The sequence below is a fragment of the Hyperolius riggenbachi genome, chromosome 8, assembly GCF_040937935.1.
Source record: "Hyperolius riggenbachi isolate aHypRig1 chromosome 8, aHypRig1.pri, whole genome shotgun sequence".
Taxonomy (NCBI): Eukaryota; Metazoa; Chordata; class Amphibia; order Anura; family Hyperoliidae; genus Hyperolius; species Hyperolius riggenbachi.
In genome coordinates, this window is record NC_090653.1 from 90,813,281 (window position 1) to 90,830,459 (window position 17,179).

Consider the following 17,179-nt stretch of genomic DNA (forward strand, 5'->3'; position numbering starts at 1 on the left):
CTCACAATTACTATGTCATTCGCAGTGCTCTTCCAATTGAGAAAATTGTGTGCAATCAGAGGTTTTAATATATAAATACAACAGCTATGAATAAAGTGCAATGCCTGCTTTCAGAGCAGATAAACTGTACTTTGGCAATTTGTAATTTGTAAACAGGCAATATTACTTGTGCACAAATCCAAATATGGTAACTGTATGGGTAAGAAACAGTAGGAAAACACATTTTTGTTGAATGTTATGTCAGAGTTTTATCCCACTTTAACTTGACAGATTTATCTTTTTGAACTTAAAGTGACACTGAAGTAAAAAAAAAAAACCTTATGATGTAATGATTTGTATGTGTAGTACTGATAAGCAAATAAAATAAAACTATTCACTCAAAGAAAAAGGAAGAACAGAAAATAATCATGTACATATGAATACATCTCAAGTTAAAAAAAAACTCTCTTATTTATTTATCACAAATATAAAATATACTTTTTTTTTTTTTTAAAAACATAAGTGTCTAGAGCCATGATTTTACACCCTGGGGGAATAAAAGAGGGGAGGCTATGACTAGCATGAAAGGTCCAATGTAAGGTCATATGCTGGAGCTCACAGCAAGTTCATCAAACATATATGTAGAATATCCTCCAATGGTTGTAAGGATGGAAACATTGATCCTGAGTAAAGTAGCAAGAGTCAGTTCCTGTGATTGGATAGTGCAATATAAGCAGATTGTTGATATTCAAAGGAGACTTCACAGTCCACTTGACAGTTCAAAGGTTAGATATCCATCAAACATACTGTTTACATGACTTGCAACTAGTGAGAAATTATTAGTGCACAAATCGCCATCCACCAGGGATTGTCCCTTATGCAGTGTTCCAACTCAGGTTAAACCTGGGTGGATCTATAAGTGTCAAGTCCGCCAGGGAATAAACCCTTATGCAGCCCACCATGTATGTGAGGTCATGTGATGGTAGTCAATCACCGGTAGCAACACAAATTATGGAAGTCAAAGGGCCCGTTTCCACTTGTGCGGTGCGGAATCGCCACGGATCCCCCACTGACGAAATCGCATGCGGGTGCGATTCCGCATGCGTATTTTACAGCGATTTCGCATAGGTTAGTAGTGATGCGATTTTAACCATGTCACTGCCTGTGTGATTTAACATTACTTTCTATGCGAAATCGCATGCAAAATCGCGGTAAAATACTTATTCCAAAACCGCATGCGATTTCCCTATTAAATACATGTGTGGGAAGCGAATTCTGACGGCTCTTCCGTGCAGATTTCTCCTGCACAGAAAAACGCTCAGGATTACTGACAAGTGGAAACAGGGCCATCCACTTGTATTGGCTATGCGAATCCGCATGCGGACAACGCATGCGGATTCGCGATAGTGGAAACAGGCCCAAAAGTTTGTTTCCAGTGAATAGAAAATGTCCCTCTGCTTTCGCATAATATTGCATATAATTCACGTAGCAATAGCAAATAATAGCACATAGCAATTATAGCAAATACAATAGTTGCATATTTTAATTTCTAGATATATAGCTTTTTTTTTATAACATTGCATAATTCTGTCATATTTGCAATTACAAGCGACACTTTGTATAAACTATGAAACAAAGCAGAACTAATGACCCTTTCAACTTCCTTGCAGTAAGAATCTTATCTAAATCTGTCTGTGAGGGTTCGGTCACATTAGAGGCGTTTTTTGGAATTTTTAAGTGCAGACGATTTGTACAAATCACCCTAAAAGTGCTTACACTATGCTTTCCAATGAGATAGTTCATTGGGGCGTTCCGTTTTCTTGCTGCTGACAAAAGCGCTGCATGGACCATTTTCAGGGCGATTTGTCCTGAATGGAAGGTATAGGGAAATCACAAAGCGCTTGAAAAAGCACGATTAGATGCATGCTTGTTTCAGGCGTTATTCAGACACTGCTAAAGCCAAAAAGATCAGTAGGGCTGCCAGGCAACTGGTATTGTTTAAAAGGAAATAAAAATGGCAGCCTCCATATCCCTCTCACTTCAGTTGCCCTTTAACTCTTCCTGTACTGGAAACATTATTAGACTCATATCTGTACTACTAATGTTCTATTTCTTAGCTGTACTACACATACAATTCATTATATCATGAGTTTATTTTCACTTCAGATTACCTTTAATTACAAACCTTTGTAAGTACAGTGGAGTCTTGGTTTGGGAGCATAAATCGTTCCCGAAACATGCTTGCAATCCAAAGCACTCTAATATCAAAGCAAATTTCTCCATAAGGATTAATGGAAACTTAGATGATTAATTCCACTATCCAAAACATTTATATAAAATATTTACTACTAATATAAAACTACTGTACTGTATAAAGTAAAAATGCAATACTATAACTAACAGAATCATTGCTATCTGTTGCCTCACATCAACCTGTTTTCTTTGTGTGTGGCTTTCGCAAGTAACTAATCCTAGTACAGTTGGTTTTGCCTACTTTTGAGGATTTCATGGAAATGCGACATTGTGCAGTCCCTACAATCAGATTAAAAGGAACCTGAAGTATGTAAAGAAAAAAAAAAAAGAGTTTCCCTTACCTGGGGCTTCTACCAGCCCCCTGCAGCCGTCCTGTGCCCACGGCGTTTCCAAATGATCCTCTGGTCCCCACCGCGGCTCATTTTCAGTGTCTTCAGTCGCCGTCCACTGCGCCTGCGCGGCCCTGGCCACACGCATCCTCGTTTGCTCTCCTGTCGAGGTTTTCTTGTACTGTGCCTGCACAGGATACTTCTGCAGATGGGAGAGCGTTCGAGAACGTGTGCGGCCAGGGCCATGCAGGTGCAGTGGACGTTGACTTGTAAGTCGACAAAAATGAAAGTGAGCTGTGGCGGGGGACCAGAGGATCGCTTGGAAACGCCGTGGGCACAGGACGGCTGCAGGGGGCTGGTAGAAGCCCCAGGTAAGGGAAACTCTTTTTTTACATACCTCAGGTTCCCTTTAAGTACAATCTTGCTGCGTCAAAGGAAGAAGAACCATCGTCTCAGTTGTGATGTATTGCACAATACGTTCTTTGCTTGTGTATCAAAACATTGCTTGCTTATCAAGTCTAAATTTCATTAAAAAAATGTTACTTGTCTTGCAAAGCGCTCTTAAACCAAGTTATTTGCAATCCAAGGTTTTACTGTATCTAATGCTCTGAATGTGCATTACAGTACTTGGAAATAGATGAATAAAATTGGCAATTGGGATACCTGACACTAGATGGCAGCACAGAATCCTGAAGAGTAGCTGTGACTTGCAGAAAGCAAGGAATGATGAAACCTCATAGGAGAAAGGTATGAGTGGGCATTATCACATACCGGAGAAGAAAGCAGCATTGATTCATAAAGCAGTGGTTTCCTGAACTGACAATTAAATCAGCCTCAATCTTCATTTAGTCTCTTGTATAATGCGTAATGCATCTGCAGCGTCAGAAAACAATGCTTCAGCATCTCAACGCACAAAACAATAATTCTCAACTTCTGAAACGTCAGACTGAACTGAAGAGTCAGTCTATGGCTGCTACATTATGTCTGCTAAGCCCCGACAGTTGACAACATTTTAAAATGACATTCAGACAATATTTGATGTGGCGTAATGGTATCGCAGCCAATAGTTGAGACATCACCATGTCAGCTATTCTCATCTAGTTTTTGAGATAGTGATTTAAAACAGGGGTGTGGCTACAAATGACAGGGCTGGCCAGGAAACTCTGATGAGACTCCCTTGTAGTAGAGTGACTGCAAATCACGGAGCCCTCAGCAACGAAGCAGGTGGTTACAGTGCTCAGCATTGAGCCCCTAAACTATGCATCGCTATAGCAGTATTGTTATACTACGTGGGGCGCGTATGGGTAATTCAGGGTTCCGGCTTCTCCCTCCGAGATGCTATGACTCGGAGGGGGAACACAGCCAGAAATTTGAGTGTCAGCGGGGAGCCATCATTCGGCTCACCCTGTGCCCAGCTCACCAACGCCGTATATATGCGTATGCCCCAGCCAAACTTTTATGGGGGCTCCATTCACACCCCCCACCGTTGGTGACCTCCATGGCTAGCGAACCCATTTCTCAAGTGTTTTATAAAAAGTTTGGCCACGATGCAAGGGCATAACTACAAATTATAGTGCTAGACTTTAATGGCCCCCCAATGTTCACCCTTTCCCATGTCTACCCCTAGTGGCCCTCATAGTCCAGGGGCCCATCTTGCAATGGTCATAAAACAAGCGTAGATATCATAATCTTCACACTTATAAGAAGAGTAGCAACAAAATTAACTGAACTGAATGATGGTCCCGTTTATCGAAGGGAATTAAATAGTATCTGGGCTTCCTTACTGTTCTGGTCCCCCCTGCAGTTGCAGGGACAATTCCCCTGTAGTTACTTCCCTGCCACAATGACTGTTCCACCGATAACAAGTAAGACCACAACACCTGCTCTGGCTGTTGGGGTCCTGTATTGTAAGGAGGGCAGGTTTGAAGTTATGCCCCCAGCCCTAGGCACCTCAGTACTTATGCCTCTGGTCCCATCACTACATTCTGCTCCCCCCTCCCTTATATTGCCCTTCTATCCTTAGCAGCAACGGTAGCCATCTTTTTTTAACAAATCCCCTTTTAAATGGTAACCATCATAACCTCCCCTCCCCATAACAAGGGTGTCACCATTTCCCCCATAATGAGTACAACCACCTCAAACCCTGCCCCCCCCTCTTATTTTCCCCACAGCAATTTTGCCTGTCATTCCGCCATAACAAGTGTCATCACTATAGCCTGAACCACAACAAGAGCAACCTGCATTACTCCCCACATACAAGGGTAAACAGAATAGCTTACCTCTCCACCACAACATGTGTAGCTAACATAGCTGCCCTCACCCACCTACTCATATGTCAGGGCCCTGTTGATCTCAGCACCGCTGGTTGGTGTGGGTGCTCCCAGGGTAGAGGATCTAAGTGGCTATAGGTCTTCACCTGAGCACCCTGCAAAAGATTATGGCCTGTCACCCCTAGGGGTGACGGACTACTTTGCTGCCTAGTGGCCACCAGGTCACTATCCTTACATTATCCCACTGGTGACGAATAGAGGGAAAACCCTGCAATGTAGAAAGGAGAGACGGGGGAACTAGTAGGATTAACTAGCAGGTAGGACTGGTAAGCTGGACTGGAAGATAGGGACTGACAGGATGGATAAGAAGGTAGGCTAGAACTAGCAGGATGGACTGGTAGGTAGGACAGGCAGGATGGGCTGGAGGGTAGGATTGGCAGAACTGACTGACTGACAAGACAGACTGGCGACTGAACTGACTTACAGGACAGACTGGCCACTGACAAGTCACCCAGGATGGCGTTGCAGACACCCAAAACAGCACTGGACTTGAAAATGTCCTTTGTGAAAATGCTGTAACTCTGCCCCTGCAGAAATTTCAGCTATTGCCGCAGAGATACCTAGTAGTGTTCTTGGTGGGGGGAGTGAGTATGTGGCATCCATGCTGTCTTGTGGATGCCGCTGACATAGAAAGACCTACTGCTGGATGGTTCAGGTGGTGAGTGGGACACCTTAACAAGTGCAGCCCTTTTCCCTGCTTGTCCACTAAGTAATATGTATGGCAAGTGAATAACCTGCTCCAGGGCTGGATTCACAGAAGCAGCTACTAACTTCCTCCTGGTTCTGGTCATGTAATGAAAATTGTATTTTAAATTGCCAAAGCCTAATAGAAGGAGGCATTGTTACCAATGCTTGAAAAATAGTTTTATTGTGCTGATCCTGTGAAATTTCAAGGTATGTTGTTCAAGCTCCTTTGAAGAAGCACCAATAACAGGCAGTGGTCAGCCAAGCATACTTAGTGTGGCAGATGAAAGACACATCACATTTACTTCCCTTTGATGTCAGAAGATGACCAGCAGAGGCATCAGCTCAGAACTGGCAGAAACTTATCCGATATATAGGTATACCCAGCTATACTCCAGAGAGGTCTGGCCAGATAGGTCTTCAAAAAATGCATCCAAGAAACCATCCTTCAAATGTGCAAACAAGACCAAGTGGCGCAACCATGCATGAAAACAGAATGGAATGCAGAAAAATTGCAGCAGGTGCTCTGCACCAATGAGTCAAAATCTAAAATATTTTAGCTATAGCCAAGAGTCCTGGAAGTGATGCAGATATCGCTGTTTTCAACATTATCGAGTTGATCTGGGATCACATAAAAAGATAGAAAGGTTTGAGGCAGTCCCCATCAACCGAAGATCTGTGGTTAATTTTCCAAGATGTTTGGAACAACCTATCTGCCGAGTTCCTTCAAAAACTGTGAAAACCTATCTAGAGGAATTGATGCTCTTTCAAAGGTAAATATCAAGTTGTTTGAGAGTTCAGCTCTGTTCATTTACTTTGCATTGTTAATGATAAAATTCAACATATCTAATGTATTTGTGAAAGCATTCTTTGTTTACAGCAATTGTAATACACGTCTAAAACTTTTACACATTATTCTAGATAGATAGATATATAGACAGAAAGACACAGTAAATATTTGTTCTCATGTATCTTGTTTTCAGCATGAACTTCCTTTTCTGGTTACGAGAAATGCACTTTATAAAGGGCTAAGAAGATACATCTCAAATAAGTCTATGCTAAAACCACAACTAAGCCTACTCTGAAACCACCTGAACCACGCCATATAACTAGCATCACCGATAAAAAGAGTTTTCAGAAAATGGTACCCTAATTGCCTCTACGCAAATAATGAGATGATTTAAATTAGGTAGAGAGGAGGAGAACGGTAGGTATAGAAGGTAAATGTTACATCATACCAGCCTAGCTCTCCAAAAAGTCTTTTGCTCTATTTAGACCAGTTGCAGTTCAGAGATACTGTACAACAAGGTAATGGTAGGCACTATCTATAATAGACAAAGTAAGACATCAGCCTGTGTTTAAAGAGACTCTGTAACAAAATTTAGAGCCTTATTTCTTCTATCCTATATGTTCCTATAGCTGTTTTAATGTGTTCTGTCTTACTGCAGCCTTTCCCATTTGCACAGTGGCTGTATTATCACTGTTATTGTGAGAATCCGCTGAGCTGCCTGCGCAGGCAGGCAGCCTTTTGACCATTGTTTAGGTTTGCATGCTGCAGGACTCTGGAACAGAGACCTGTCTTTCCATTGCAAGTTCTGGTCTGTTCTCTTGCTGGGGAATTTGCATACATTCGTTATGCAAATCCCCTACCTGCCTTCTTTGATGACTGGCACTATAAGAGCTTTATGTTTCCCAGAAGGCTTTGCTGGTCCTTTCCCTTCCATGGTCTGTTCCTGATGGACACTGCTGGAGTGTCAGCCGTTGCTATCTAGTATAGTTAATTCCTGGGGGTTGCTTTAGGCTCCCCTTCTAGCCCAGTCAGGTTGTATTATCTGTTTGTTTGTTCTGTTGCCATTGTCCTGTCCCAGCGGTGGTCGACAGGAAATGGTTCTGATCTCTGTTCTTGGAGTATAGCTGGTGCAGCGGTTGCTACCAGCTATCTCTTCTGTTCTGTCTTCTGGGATCGCGCTAGCCACTTTTCGCTAGCGCTGGGGATCCTTCTGTTCTGTCTCCTGGGATCGCGCTAGCCACTTTTGGCTAGCGCTGGGGATCCTTCTGTTCTGTCTCCTGGGATCGCGCTAGCCACTTTTCGCTAGCGCTGGGGATCCTTCTGTTCTGTCTCCTGGGATCGCGCTAGCCACTTTTCACTAGCGCTGGGGATCCTATCTCTCGCTTGTCCCTGTTTTCGTGTGTCTGTCTTGTCTGCTACGCTTGCTGGAGGCTCGGTGAGGTAACCGTTAAGCAAGCGCTCGCATCCTCTGTTTCATGTTTGTCTGTTAATGGTTAGGTAGGCGTGCTTGTCTCTATTGTGCTTTTTACGTGGAGACCGCGCATAACCGCGTGCACTGTTGTGAATAAGTGCGGTGTTCGCGGTTAGCTACCGTTTGTTATTTTCCGTATCTCCTCATTGTATTATTTGCTGTGCCTTTGCTACCCTCATGCCCTGTTTTGCTCAGTCTTGTGTCTCTGTCGGCAATCGCCATTCTTGCGATTGCATTCCCACTTTGTTTCCGCCGTTGTGCGTTCACCGTCGCTGGGTGGCGACTAGTTTGGTGGACACACATTGGTTCTGTACCTTTGCTCTGTTTCTTGTAGGCTATCTTGCCCTGCCTGATCGTACCAATGATATTACAGTTACAGAAAATTCTGAATTTGAGTCCGAGTCTTCTTTTGAAAGACCAGTACCTGTGACCTTTACTCGTGATGATTTTCTGCCCGGTACTGGTTTTGGTCTTGTCGTGTCGGACTCTGAAGTTGGCAGTTCCCTGACATGTCCTGAGGTTTCTCCTGTACTAGTGTACCCCAATGTGCTCTGTGACCCAGAAAGCCCAAGTGTGCCTCGGTTACCAGCGTACTCAGATGCTTCCTCAGTGGAGACATGTTCTGATATAGCATGCCCAGAAGTGGTCCCTGAAAGTCCTGATCTTGATGGGTGTCCTGCTAATTTTGAGTCTGGAATGATCATAGGTTCCATAGGGGTTCTTGGTGGTTCTCCATGTGAGCCTGGGGAGCGTTCTGGCTTCTTGGGATCTCTGCGGAGCTTCAAGGCGTTCTGGGAGATTCCGGGAAAGGTTTTGCTTGGTGCCCTGAATACGATCAGCAATTGCTTTGGTGTTGTAAGGGACACTTCGAACAGGTATTGCGGCAGGTTTGGTATTCTTGGACGCTCCTTGGAAGGTGGTGGGTATTGTCTGGAGGGTGTCGATGGCTTCTTCTCTGGTGTCCACAGTCCTGATGGGTGTTACGCTGAGACTTGTAGTGCGGATGGGCATGTTTCAGTGGCTTCTGCTTCCGATGAGGTCGGTTTCGGATGGACTGACTCTGGAATTGGGCCTTGTCGGGCTGCCCCGACCTTCATGAGTCTTCAGTTAGGGTTTTGTGATGATACCAGTTTTGAGGGATGTCTGGAATCCATCCCTAGGGGGGGGGGTGTACTGTGAGAATCCGCTCAGCTGCCTGCGCAGGCAGGCAGCCTTTTGACCATTGTTTAGGTTTGCATGCTGCAGGACTCTGGAACAGAGACCTGTCTTTCCATTGCAAGTTCTGGTCTGTTCTCTTGCTGGGGAATTTGCATACATTCGTTATGCAAATCCCCTACCTGCCTTCTTTGATGACTGGCACTATAAGAGCTTTATGTTTCCCAGAAGGCTTTGCTGGTCATTTCCCTTCCATGGTCTGTTCCTGATGGACACTGCTGGAGTGTCAGCCGTTGCTATCTAGTATAGTTAATTCCTGGGGGTTGCTTTAGGCTCCCCTTCTAGCCCAGTCAGGTTGTATTATCTGTTTGTTTGTTCTGTTGCCATTGTCCTGTCCCAGCGGTGGTCGACAGGAAATGGTTCTGATCTCTGTTCTTGGAGTATAGCTGGTGCAGCGGTTGCTACCAGCTATCTCTTCTGTTCTGTCTTCTGGGATCGCGCTAGCCACTTTTCGCTAGCGCTGGGGATCCTTCTGTTCTGTCTCCTGGGATCGCGCTAGCCACTTTTGGCTAGCGCTGGGGATCCTTCTGTTCTGTCTCCTGGGATCGCGCTAGCCACTTTTCGCTAGCGCTGGGGATGCTTCTGTTCTGTCTTCTGGGATCGCGCTAGCCACTTTTCGCTAGCGCTGGGGATCCTATCTCTCGCTTGTCCCTGTTTTCGTGTGTCTGTCTTGTCTGCTACGCTTGCTGGAGGCTCGGTGAGGTAACCGTTAAGCAAGCGCTCGCGTCCTCTGTTTCATGTTTGTCTGTTAATGGTTAGGTAGGCGTGCTTTTCTCTATTGTGCTTATCACGTGGAGACCGCGCATAACCGCGTGCACTGTTGCGAATGAGTGTGGTGTTCGTGGTTAGCTACCGTTTGTTATTTTCCGTATCTCCTCATTGTATTATTTGCTGTGCCTTTGCTACCCTTGTGCCCTGTTTTGCTCAGTCTTGTGTCTCTGTCGGCAATCGCCATTCTTGCGATTGCATTCCCACTTTGTTTCCACCGTTGTGTGTTCACCGATGCTGGGTGGCGACTAGTTTGGTGGACACACATTGGTTCTGTACCTTTGCTCTGTTTCTTGTAGGCTATCCTGCCCTGCCTGATCGTACCTTGTCCTGGATCTGTACAATTCCCATCTGGCATCTGTGGCTGTGCAGCGACTGTGTTCGCCTGCACTCCACAGCGCCATCTGCCGGAGGGAATTGCCCTCTGCGGGTGCATAGCACCTAGCCTGGGTGTCCTCAAATATACGCTTGTGGAGGGTTTCCGCCGTGTCAGTGCACGCGTTGTGCGCTGATCACGGAGAAAGTTCCACAATCGTTACAGTTATATGATCTAATCTTCTCTCCTCTGTCGGCTCTGTTGGGCTGAGGCAGTCAAGCTGGAATGTGCTGTGCTGCTTGTGATTGGGTAGAAGCTATACACACCCTCTCTAGGCCCCCTGCACACTCTGTATGACTCACACACTGAGCTACTCTCAGCATATCACTTGCTATGTCTTTTGTTTGTAAACACTGCATAAAAATGGCAATTACAAGCCAGGTTTGCAGCAGGGAGAGGCAGAAACAGCACAGAGGGGCCCAGGAGAACATAATAAATAGAATGGTATGCTTTTTATTGTAAGCATTTTACAGTACAGATTCTCTTTAAAGTGGACCTGAACTCTTGCACAGCACAGAAGGAAATCAGATAGAAATGCATGCTGTATGTATCTAGAGAAGTTAACCTGTCTAATTCCCCTTTTGGGATTGATGGAACCGCACTCAACAAGCCATCAGATGTGCAAGACCTTTCACCTGGGTACCGTCAGGGTCCACAAAGTACAAGAAGAGATTGAGGTCCGCACAGCTGGCCTGTAACATCATGCTTTTATTATTTTTGATACAATAAAGATTTTGATAACTTGAGAAGATAATGCGGACCTCAACTCTTCCAGTCTAATTCCCCTTCATTTGTGACTAAGCACAAGTTGTAATTTGATCTCTCAGTCGTGTCAGCTGTCTGCCACAGCAGAGAGCTAATTGGTAAACACAGGATGTTAACAATATGTCTTCTTCCATGAAAGCAGGAAGTAGACACACTGCAGATTTTTTTGCAGTATTAATATCAGCTGTAACAAAGAAATGTTTTTCTTTAAAGAGAAACTCCGACCAAGAATTGAACTTTATCCCAATCAGTAGCTGATACCCCCTTTTACATGAGAAATCTATTCCTTTTCACAAACAGACCATCAGGGGGCGCTGTATGGCTGATATTGTGGTGAAACCCCTCCCACAAGTAACCCCTCCCACAAGAAAAGTTCGAACTTTTGTGGGAAATAGCTGTTTACAGCTGTTTCCAACTGCCAAAAGCCATGCAGCAGCTATATCACCTGCCAACAGTAAAATGTTCACTGGAGTTCCTCTTTAAAGGTTATTATGCTGTTGGCTATCTTTTAGAGAGGAAGTTCTGAGTTCAGGTCCTCTTTAATGATACTAGTGATTAGTGATAAGCAAATATTTCTCCCAAGAAGTAGATTTCCATTGACCCATGAAGAGAAAGAACTGTAACAAAATAAAAAGTATTAAAATGCTGATCAATTTGCTGGTGGATATTTAATTAGCCCACAGCCAGAGTCTTTCACTATTGAGAGTTTTTTCCTTTACTGGGTCAGTAGAGATTTGCATGTTAGGAGAAATTTCTGCTCATCACTGGTACATTAGTTGGCTTGGTTAAAAAAAGACATCCATTGGTCAAGTCCAACAAACAAACTAAAATGACAAACAAATAAGTAAAGCGTAAAAGTATTGGCCATGCAGGATTTGTTTTCTGACAACAGCTGCACAACTCTGTAACCAGACAACACAAGCCCCTCCCTGACCTGCATCATGAACATAAACAATGGACTGCTACTGTAAGCAAATATTCTGGGTGGGGATAGAGGTTGCTGTAGGAAAGCTCCTACCCAAGATCTTTTAATCAGGTTATGGCAGGAAATTCTGCAAATGACTTATACATTTGTCACTTACGTTCATCAGTTCATTAAGACTGTGTTCCCACTAAAGTGGAAAAAGGACAGTCAACTGATCCTATTTTATAAGAAGGATCCGTTCACACTTATTAGTCTGCAACAGATACTTTAAATCCATTGTGCTAAGCGGGGCACACTTTTGTGTAGTCTGCGATCTTTCCCAGAGAGCGGATGCGTTTCCCATATATGCCCATGGTTGAAACAGATCTGCTCCATGCACCAACTGCACGGTCCTCTCCCTCTGACCGTTTAAGGTCGGGCTCAAATGGGAACCAGCCAAACGAGTTAATTGAAGGGCGCTGCTATATTAATTTAGAGCTGCCTATTCTTTAAGGTCTGGGGTATCCCCTTCCCCCTACCAATACTTGGAGCAAAAAAAGTTAATACAGAGGATGGCGCTACGAACAGGCAGAGCCGAGACTCGAACACTGGTTGCCTGTGTCAAAGGCAGAGCCCTCAACCACCACACTATCCAGCCACCACTGGCTGGACTATTCCGGGATGTATAGTTATTATGCACACAATCCAATATATATATGAAAGGATAACGTCAGTTTTTCTAGGTATATAAAATTATTTATTAAAAGTACAATTTCACATAAATATTAAGGTCTGATAAAAATGCCAGACTTGCTCACAATTAAAACAATGGTCATCTGAATATTTCAAACCAACATTTTTATCAGACCTTAATATTTATGTGAAATTGTACTTTTAATAAACAAATTTATATACCTAGAAAAACTGACGTTATCCTTTCATATATATATTGGATTGTGTGCATAATAACTATACATCCCGGAATAGTCCAGCCAGTGGTGGCTGGATAGTGTGGTGGTTGAGGGCTCTGCCTTTGACACAGGCAACCAGTGCTCAAATGGGAACCAGGCCTTACACAATAAGGCAAGGCCTGTGTGGCCGTGTATAGTCAGCTAATAGGGGATCAGGAATTTAAAAGATCTGATGAAGTGGGTGGTCAGTAATCTCCATAAAAATGTGTTGTTGCCCTTTTCCTTTTTATTTTCTTAAGAAATCATTTTTGCCAATACAAATAAGTATTTTTCAATCCCTGATACCCTCATCAGCTGTCTATACACAGGGCAGACACAACTAGAGCTTCCTGCGATTTAAGGAGGACAAACTCATACAACCACTATGAGCCCTCCTGTTTTTTTGTATTTTAGTCTATACTTCCTTGTGATAATGGATGTTCCTTGTGATAATGGAGCTTCCTCGTGATAATGGAGCTTCCTTGTGATAATGGAGCTTCCTCGTGATAATGGAGGTTCCTTGTGATAATGGAGCTTCCTTGTGATAATGGAGCTTCCTTGTGATAATGGAGGTTCCTTGTGATAATGGAGGTTCCTTGTGATAATGGAGCTTCCTTGTGATAATGGAGGTTCCTTGTGATAATGGAGCTTCATTGTGATAATGGAGCTTCCTCATGATAATGGAGGTTCCTCGTGATAATGGAGCTTCCTTGTGATAATGGAGCTTCCTTGTGATAATGGAGCTTCCTTGTGATACTGGAGCTTCCTTGTGATAATGGAGCTTCCTTGTGATAATGCAGGTTCCTTGTGATAATGGAGCTTCCTTGTGATAATGGAGGTTCCTTGTGATAATGGAGCTTCCTTGTGATAATGGAGCTTCCTTGTGATAAAAGAAATTTAAGAAACTACCAAATCACTGAACTTCTGCTGCATATGTATGTACAGTAAGGCAATGGAATAGCAGGCAGCCTCCACCGTCTGCTGGCGGTAATGGTACTGGGTCCCTTCTCTTCGCATTTATGTATGTACAGTGTAAGCTGTTACTCTGAGCTTTTACGAATAGTATACTGATCCCTGTGATTACTAATAGTTTACTTATAGTATACTGATCCCTGTTATTCACTCATTTATAAATATTCACCTCCCATCATTGAATGTGATTGAACTGCCCATCTCATTTTCTCCATTGCACCATCCTTGTGCAAGTATTATCAACACTTCATCAAACACTGAGTACAGAATATAGGCTCGTGATGAGTCATTTATGTGATGTAAACAATAGGAACGGCAGGCTTGTATTTTAGCCCCCTGGGGACTGCCCATAGTAAATCATATGTCCTGTTTATGGTTGTAAACCTACATAATTATATCCGCGCTAAGGACCAATAACATTCCAACAAGCTGCCAAGAAGTAAAAAAAAGTCCTCAGATAGACCCCTTCAACTCGTATTCTCCTTAAAGGCTCGTTTCCACTAGTGCGGCGTGCGTCTTGCAGACGCACGCCGGCACTGAGCGGGTGGGCGGGATCGCAGGCGAATCCCATGAGCCGTGCCATGCACGGCTATGGGATTTGCAGCCTCCGCCGCAAATTCTGCGGGGGGTTTGCGGGAGCGATTCGGCAGCGGCGCCGTTATCCCCTATGGCAGAGTTTCCCCGTGCGATTCATGTGCGGGGAAACTCTGCGGAATCGCGGCACAAACCGCGATAGTGGAAACGGGGCCTAACTTCAGCGCTGAGCTGAGGGCTTACGAATGGTAGATGGAGAGACAGCACTTTATGATTTTGTGAAACGTGATTGTACACTGTGGGTCCCTGTCACAAGGGCCCGGATGTGAGTATTGTACCTGTTTTAGAGAAGCAATAAATTTTGAACGGAGTACACTTAGATTTGTTTATGGTTATTGTTGTTTCATGCTGAGAATTAATTCTGCTGCAAGAGGAGAGCTGGATCCTTGGGAGGACGAGGAAGAAACAGTGATCGTTGGATGACTGATATATGTGTATAGACCTTATAATCTGGGTCTTCCTTCTAATTGGTAAGCCTGCACTTTGAAGGGTGTCTGGTGATGGATACGACAATTTGATATTCCGCTCAGCGCTGAAGTTAAGGAGAATAATGGTTGTAAACCTGACAGGATATAGGATTTACGGACCTTCTGCAACATGTTCTTGCCACAACCGCATGCACCCGGTGCTGGAGATTCAGCTGTCATATGACAGCTGATATCTCCAGGCACTGATCAGGAGCCATGCCAGCTGGCTCATGATCATGTGATCACTACAATCACCAGTGATTGCAGTGGTCATTAAGCGCTGGTTCTCACTAAGCACAGAGGAAATGCCTCTCACCTCTCCTCAGTTTCACCTTAAGACAAGATCCACTTCCATAGATGTTTACCGATCATTACTTTTAGATTACAATTTATTTATCTGTATTGTATTATTAGGAGAGCATGGGACGGAGATGTTAAGTCGTAGTAATGTTGCACTGAATGATGAGGGAATCAGCTAGTGCTTTTAAACATGTAGCATCTTCAACATATAAAAGCTTCAAATAATCCACAAGTGTTTAGTCAACTGTATGTCTACAGGTGTTGGTGTTTTGAAGTTACAGGCTGTGCTTTTAGGTTGAGACATTTCAGCTTCTGCTCCTTTTATGGTCAGCTTATTGAACCGATAGCAGGAAGTAATGAAAGACAGAAGAAGGTGGGGGTTATAAAGCGGAGGCAACTCAACCCTCATAGATCTTTTTCGCAAGACCAACTCAAAATGAAATATTTACCGGTCTTCTTTATCTTCTACATAACAGGTCAGTAAATGCCATTACGTTTTCCTTACCTACACAATATACTTTTAGGAAGCAACTTAATGAAACTAGACTATACTAAGTAACAGATACAACAATAGAAAATCAGTTTTGAATTAGGATAATACCATTTACTGGTTAACTGTAAAAAGATACAAAGAGTACACATTTGAGAGTAGATCATTTGTATATCCAATAAGATGGAACGGTTTTCAAAAGTAGATTTGGACTATTTTTACAGCGTTTTACTTTTTTTGACATTGGAGTTTAGTCACAAATGTATCTCATGAATTATATCTCCTTATTATGGTAACTCATAATTTATCTCTCCTCATTATCTGCTGAGTTTTTTCACAAAAAGCTGTTAAACTTGTTTTATTTTGCTGTCTGAAAGAGTTAATTTTCAGGCATGGAAGTGACACTTTCTGTCTTGTCGGTACCTTGTCAGGAATATAGTAAACATCACTGCCACAAACCGCCATAAACATTTTTCAGGCTCATTTAAACTTCTGAGAGCAGAAGGAGATAAAAGAAAGGTCAAAAAGGTTAATAATTCATGTATTTTACTCTGGGACACTTGATAGGCTGCTACTGAGCAGAGGCAACAAAACATTCAATCTACTTTGTAAATGTTTAAATATAAAATAAAATCATGGGATATCTAAAAAAAAGTAAATTTAGGAGTAGAAGGGTAGAGAAAAAAACACAGGGAGGTCCGGGAGCCCAATCTGGTGCAATAACGTTAGTAGATAAGGAAATTTTAGGAAGTACTGAAGGTAGAATACTCACAAGAGTGGGTTGCTGGGTGAGGCAACCACTCATTCTCGCATGTGGGGAAGTACCGTCCCCACTCGGCCTTTATAGTTTGTCACTGCTCCGAAAAAAAATAGATCAGTCGGTACCCTTCCGATGTCGATCTTCCCCTAAGAGTAGGGGTACTAGCTAGTTTTGGAGGGTTAGGAGGTGCCCGGTAAAGGTGAAGGTGTGAACTACACTCTATATGGCATAGACAGCGGTAACCGATAAAAAGGTGTGGTCCTACCTTATTATGGGTGTCCCATATATAAAAAGAAAAATTCGGTTTTATTGAAGCACAAGATTTTAGGAGTAGGGGAATAAATACAATTGTTTATCTCATCAGGTTATTTTCACCATGGGTTTACTTTAATTCTCCAGCAAACAAGAACATACTCAAAATATGCTTGCTACTACTTTTAGTACTTTTCCAATTGCCAGCTGCTGACGTTTTTTAGAAGAGGTGAAAAATTATCTCCTGGGAGAAAATTTGAAGTGTAAAAGTTTATTGAATAGGCACCAATATCTGTGTTAACTCAGGGTTTATGACTATTTATGTATTATTTTTACTGCTTATCTGATTATCTCATGAATTATCTCTCCTTGCTTTTGAGGTGGAAAATAAAAACATGGAAACCATGAGAAACAATTAATAAATCAAACCCGCTTGACCTTTTCTCGTGATTTTTATTCTCTTTAAAATGACTTTTTAGCAATCTACAGTTAAAAAAAATACCAAAAAGTAGTTGAAAATGTACTGCCAA

The 17,179-nt window shown here is 43.1% G+C and overlaps 1 protein-coding gene across 1 annotated transcript in view; it reads left to right on the plus strand.

Annotated features, from left to right (window-relative positions):
* Positions 1 to 15,530: 15,530 nt before the first annotated feature.
* LOC137528259 (immunoglobulin kappa light chain-like) overlaps positions 15,531 to 17,179 on the plus strand; it is a 31,202-nt gene continuing 29,553 nt past the window's right edge. The window contains exon 1 of the mRNA XM_068249544.1: positions 15,531 to 15,623. Within this exon, the coding sequence (XP_068105645.1) occupies positions 15,584 to 15,623 (40 nt within the window). The 5' untranslated portion in view covers positions 15,531 to 15,583. The remainder of the gene's footprint in view (positions 15,624 to 17,179) is intronic.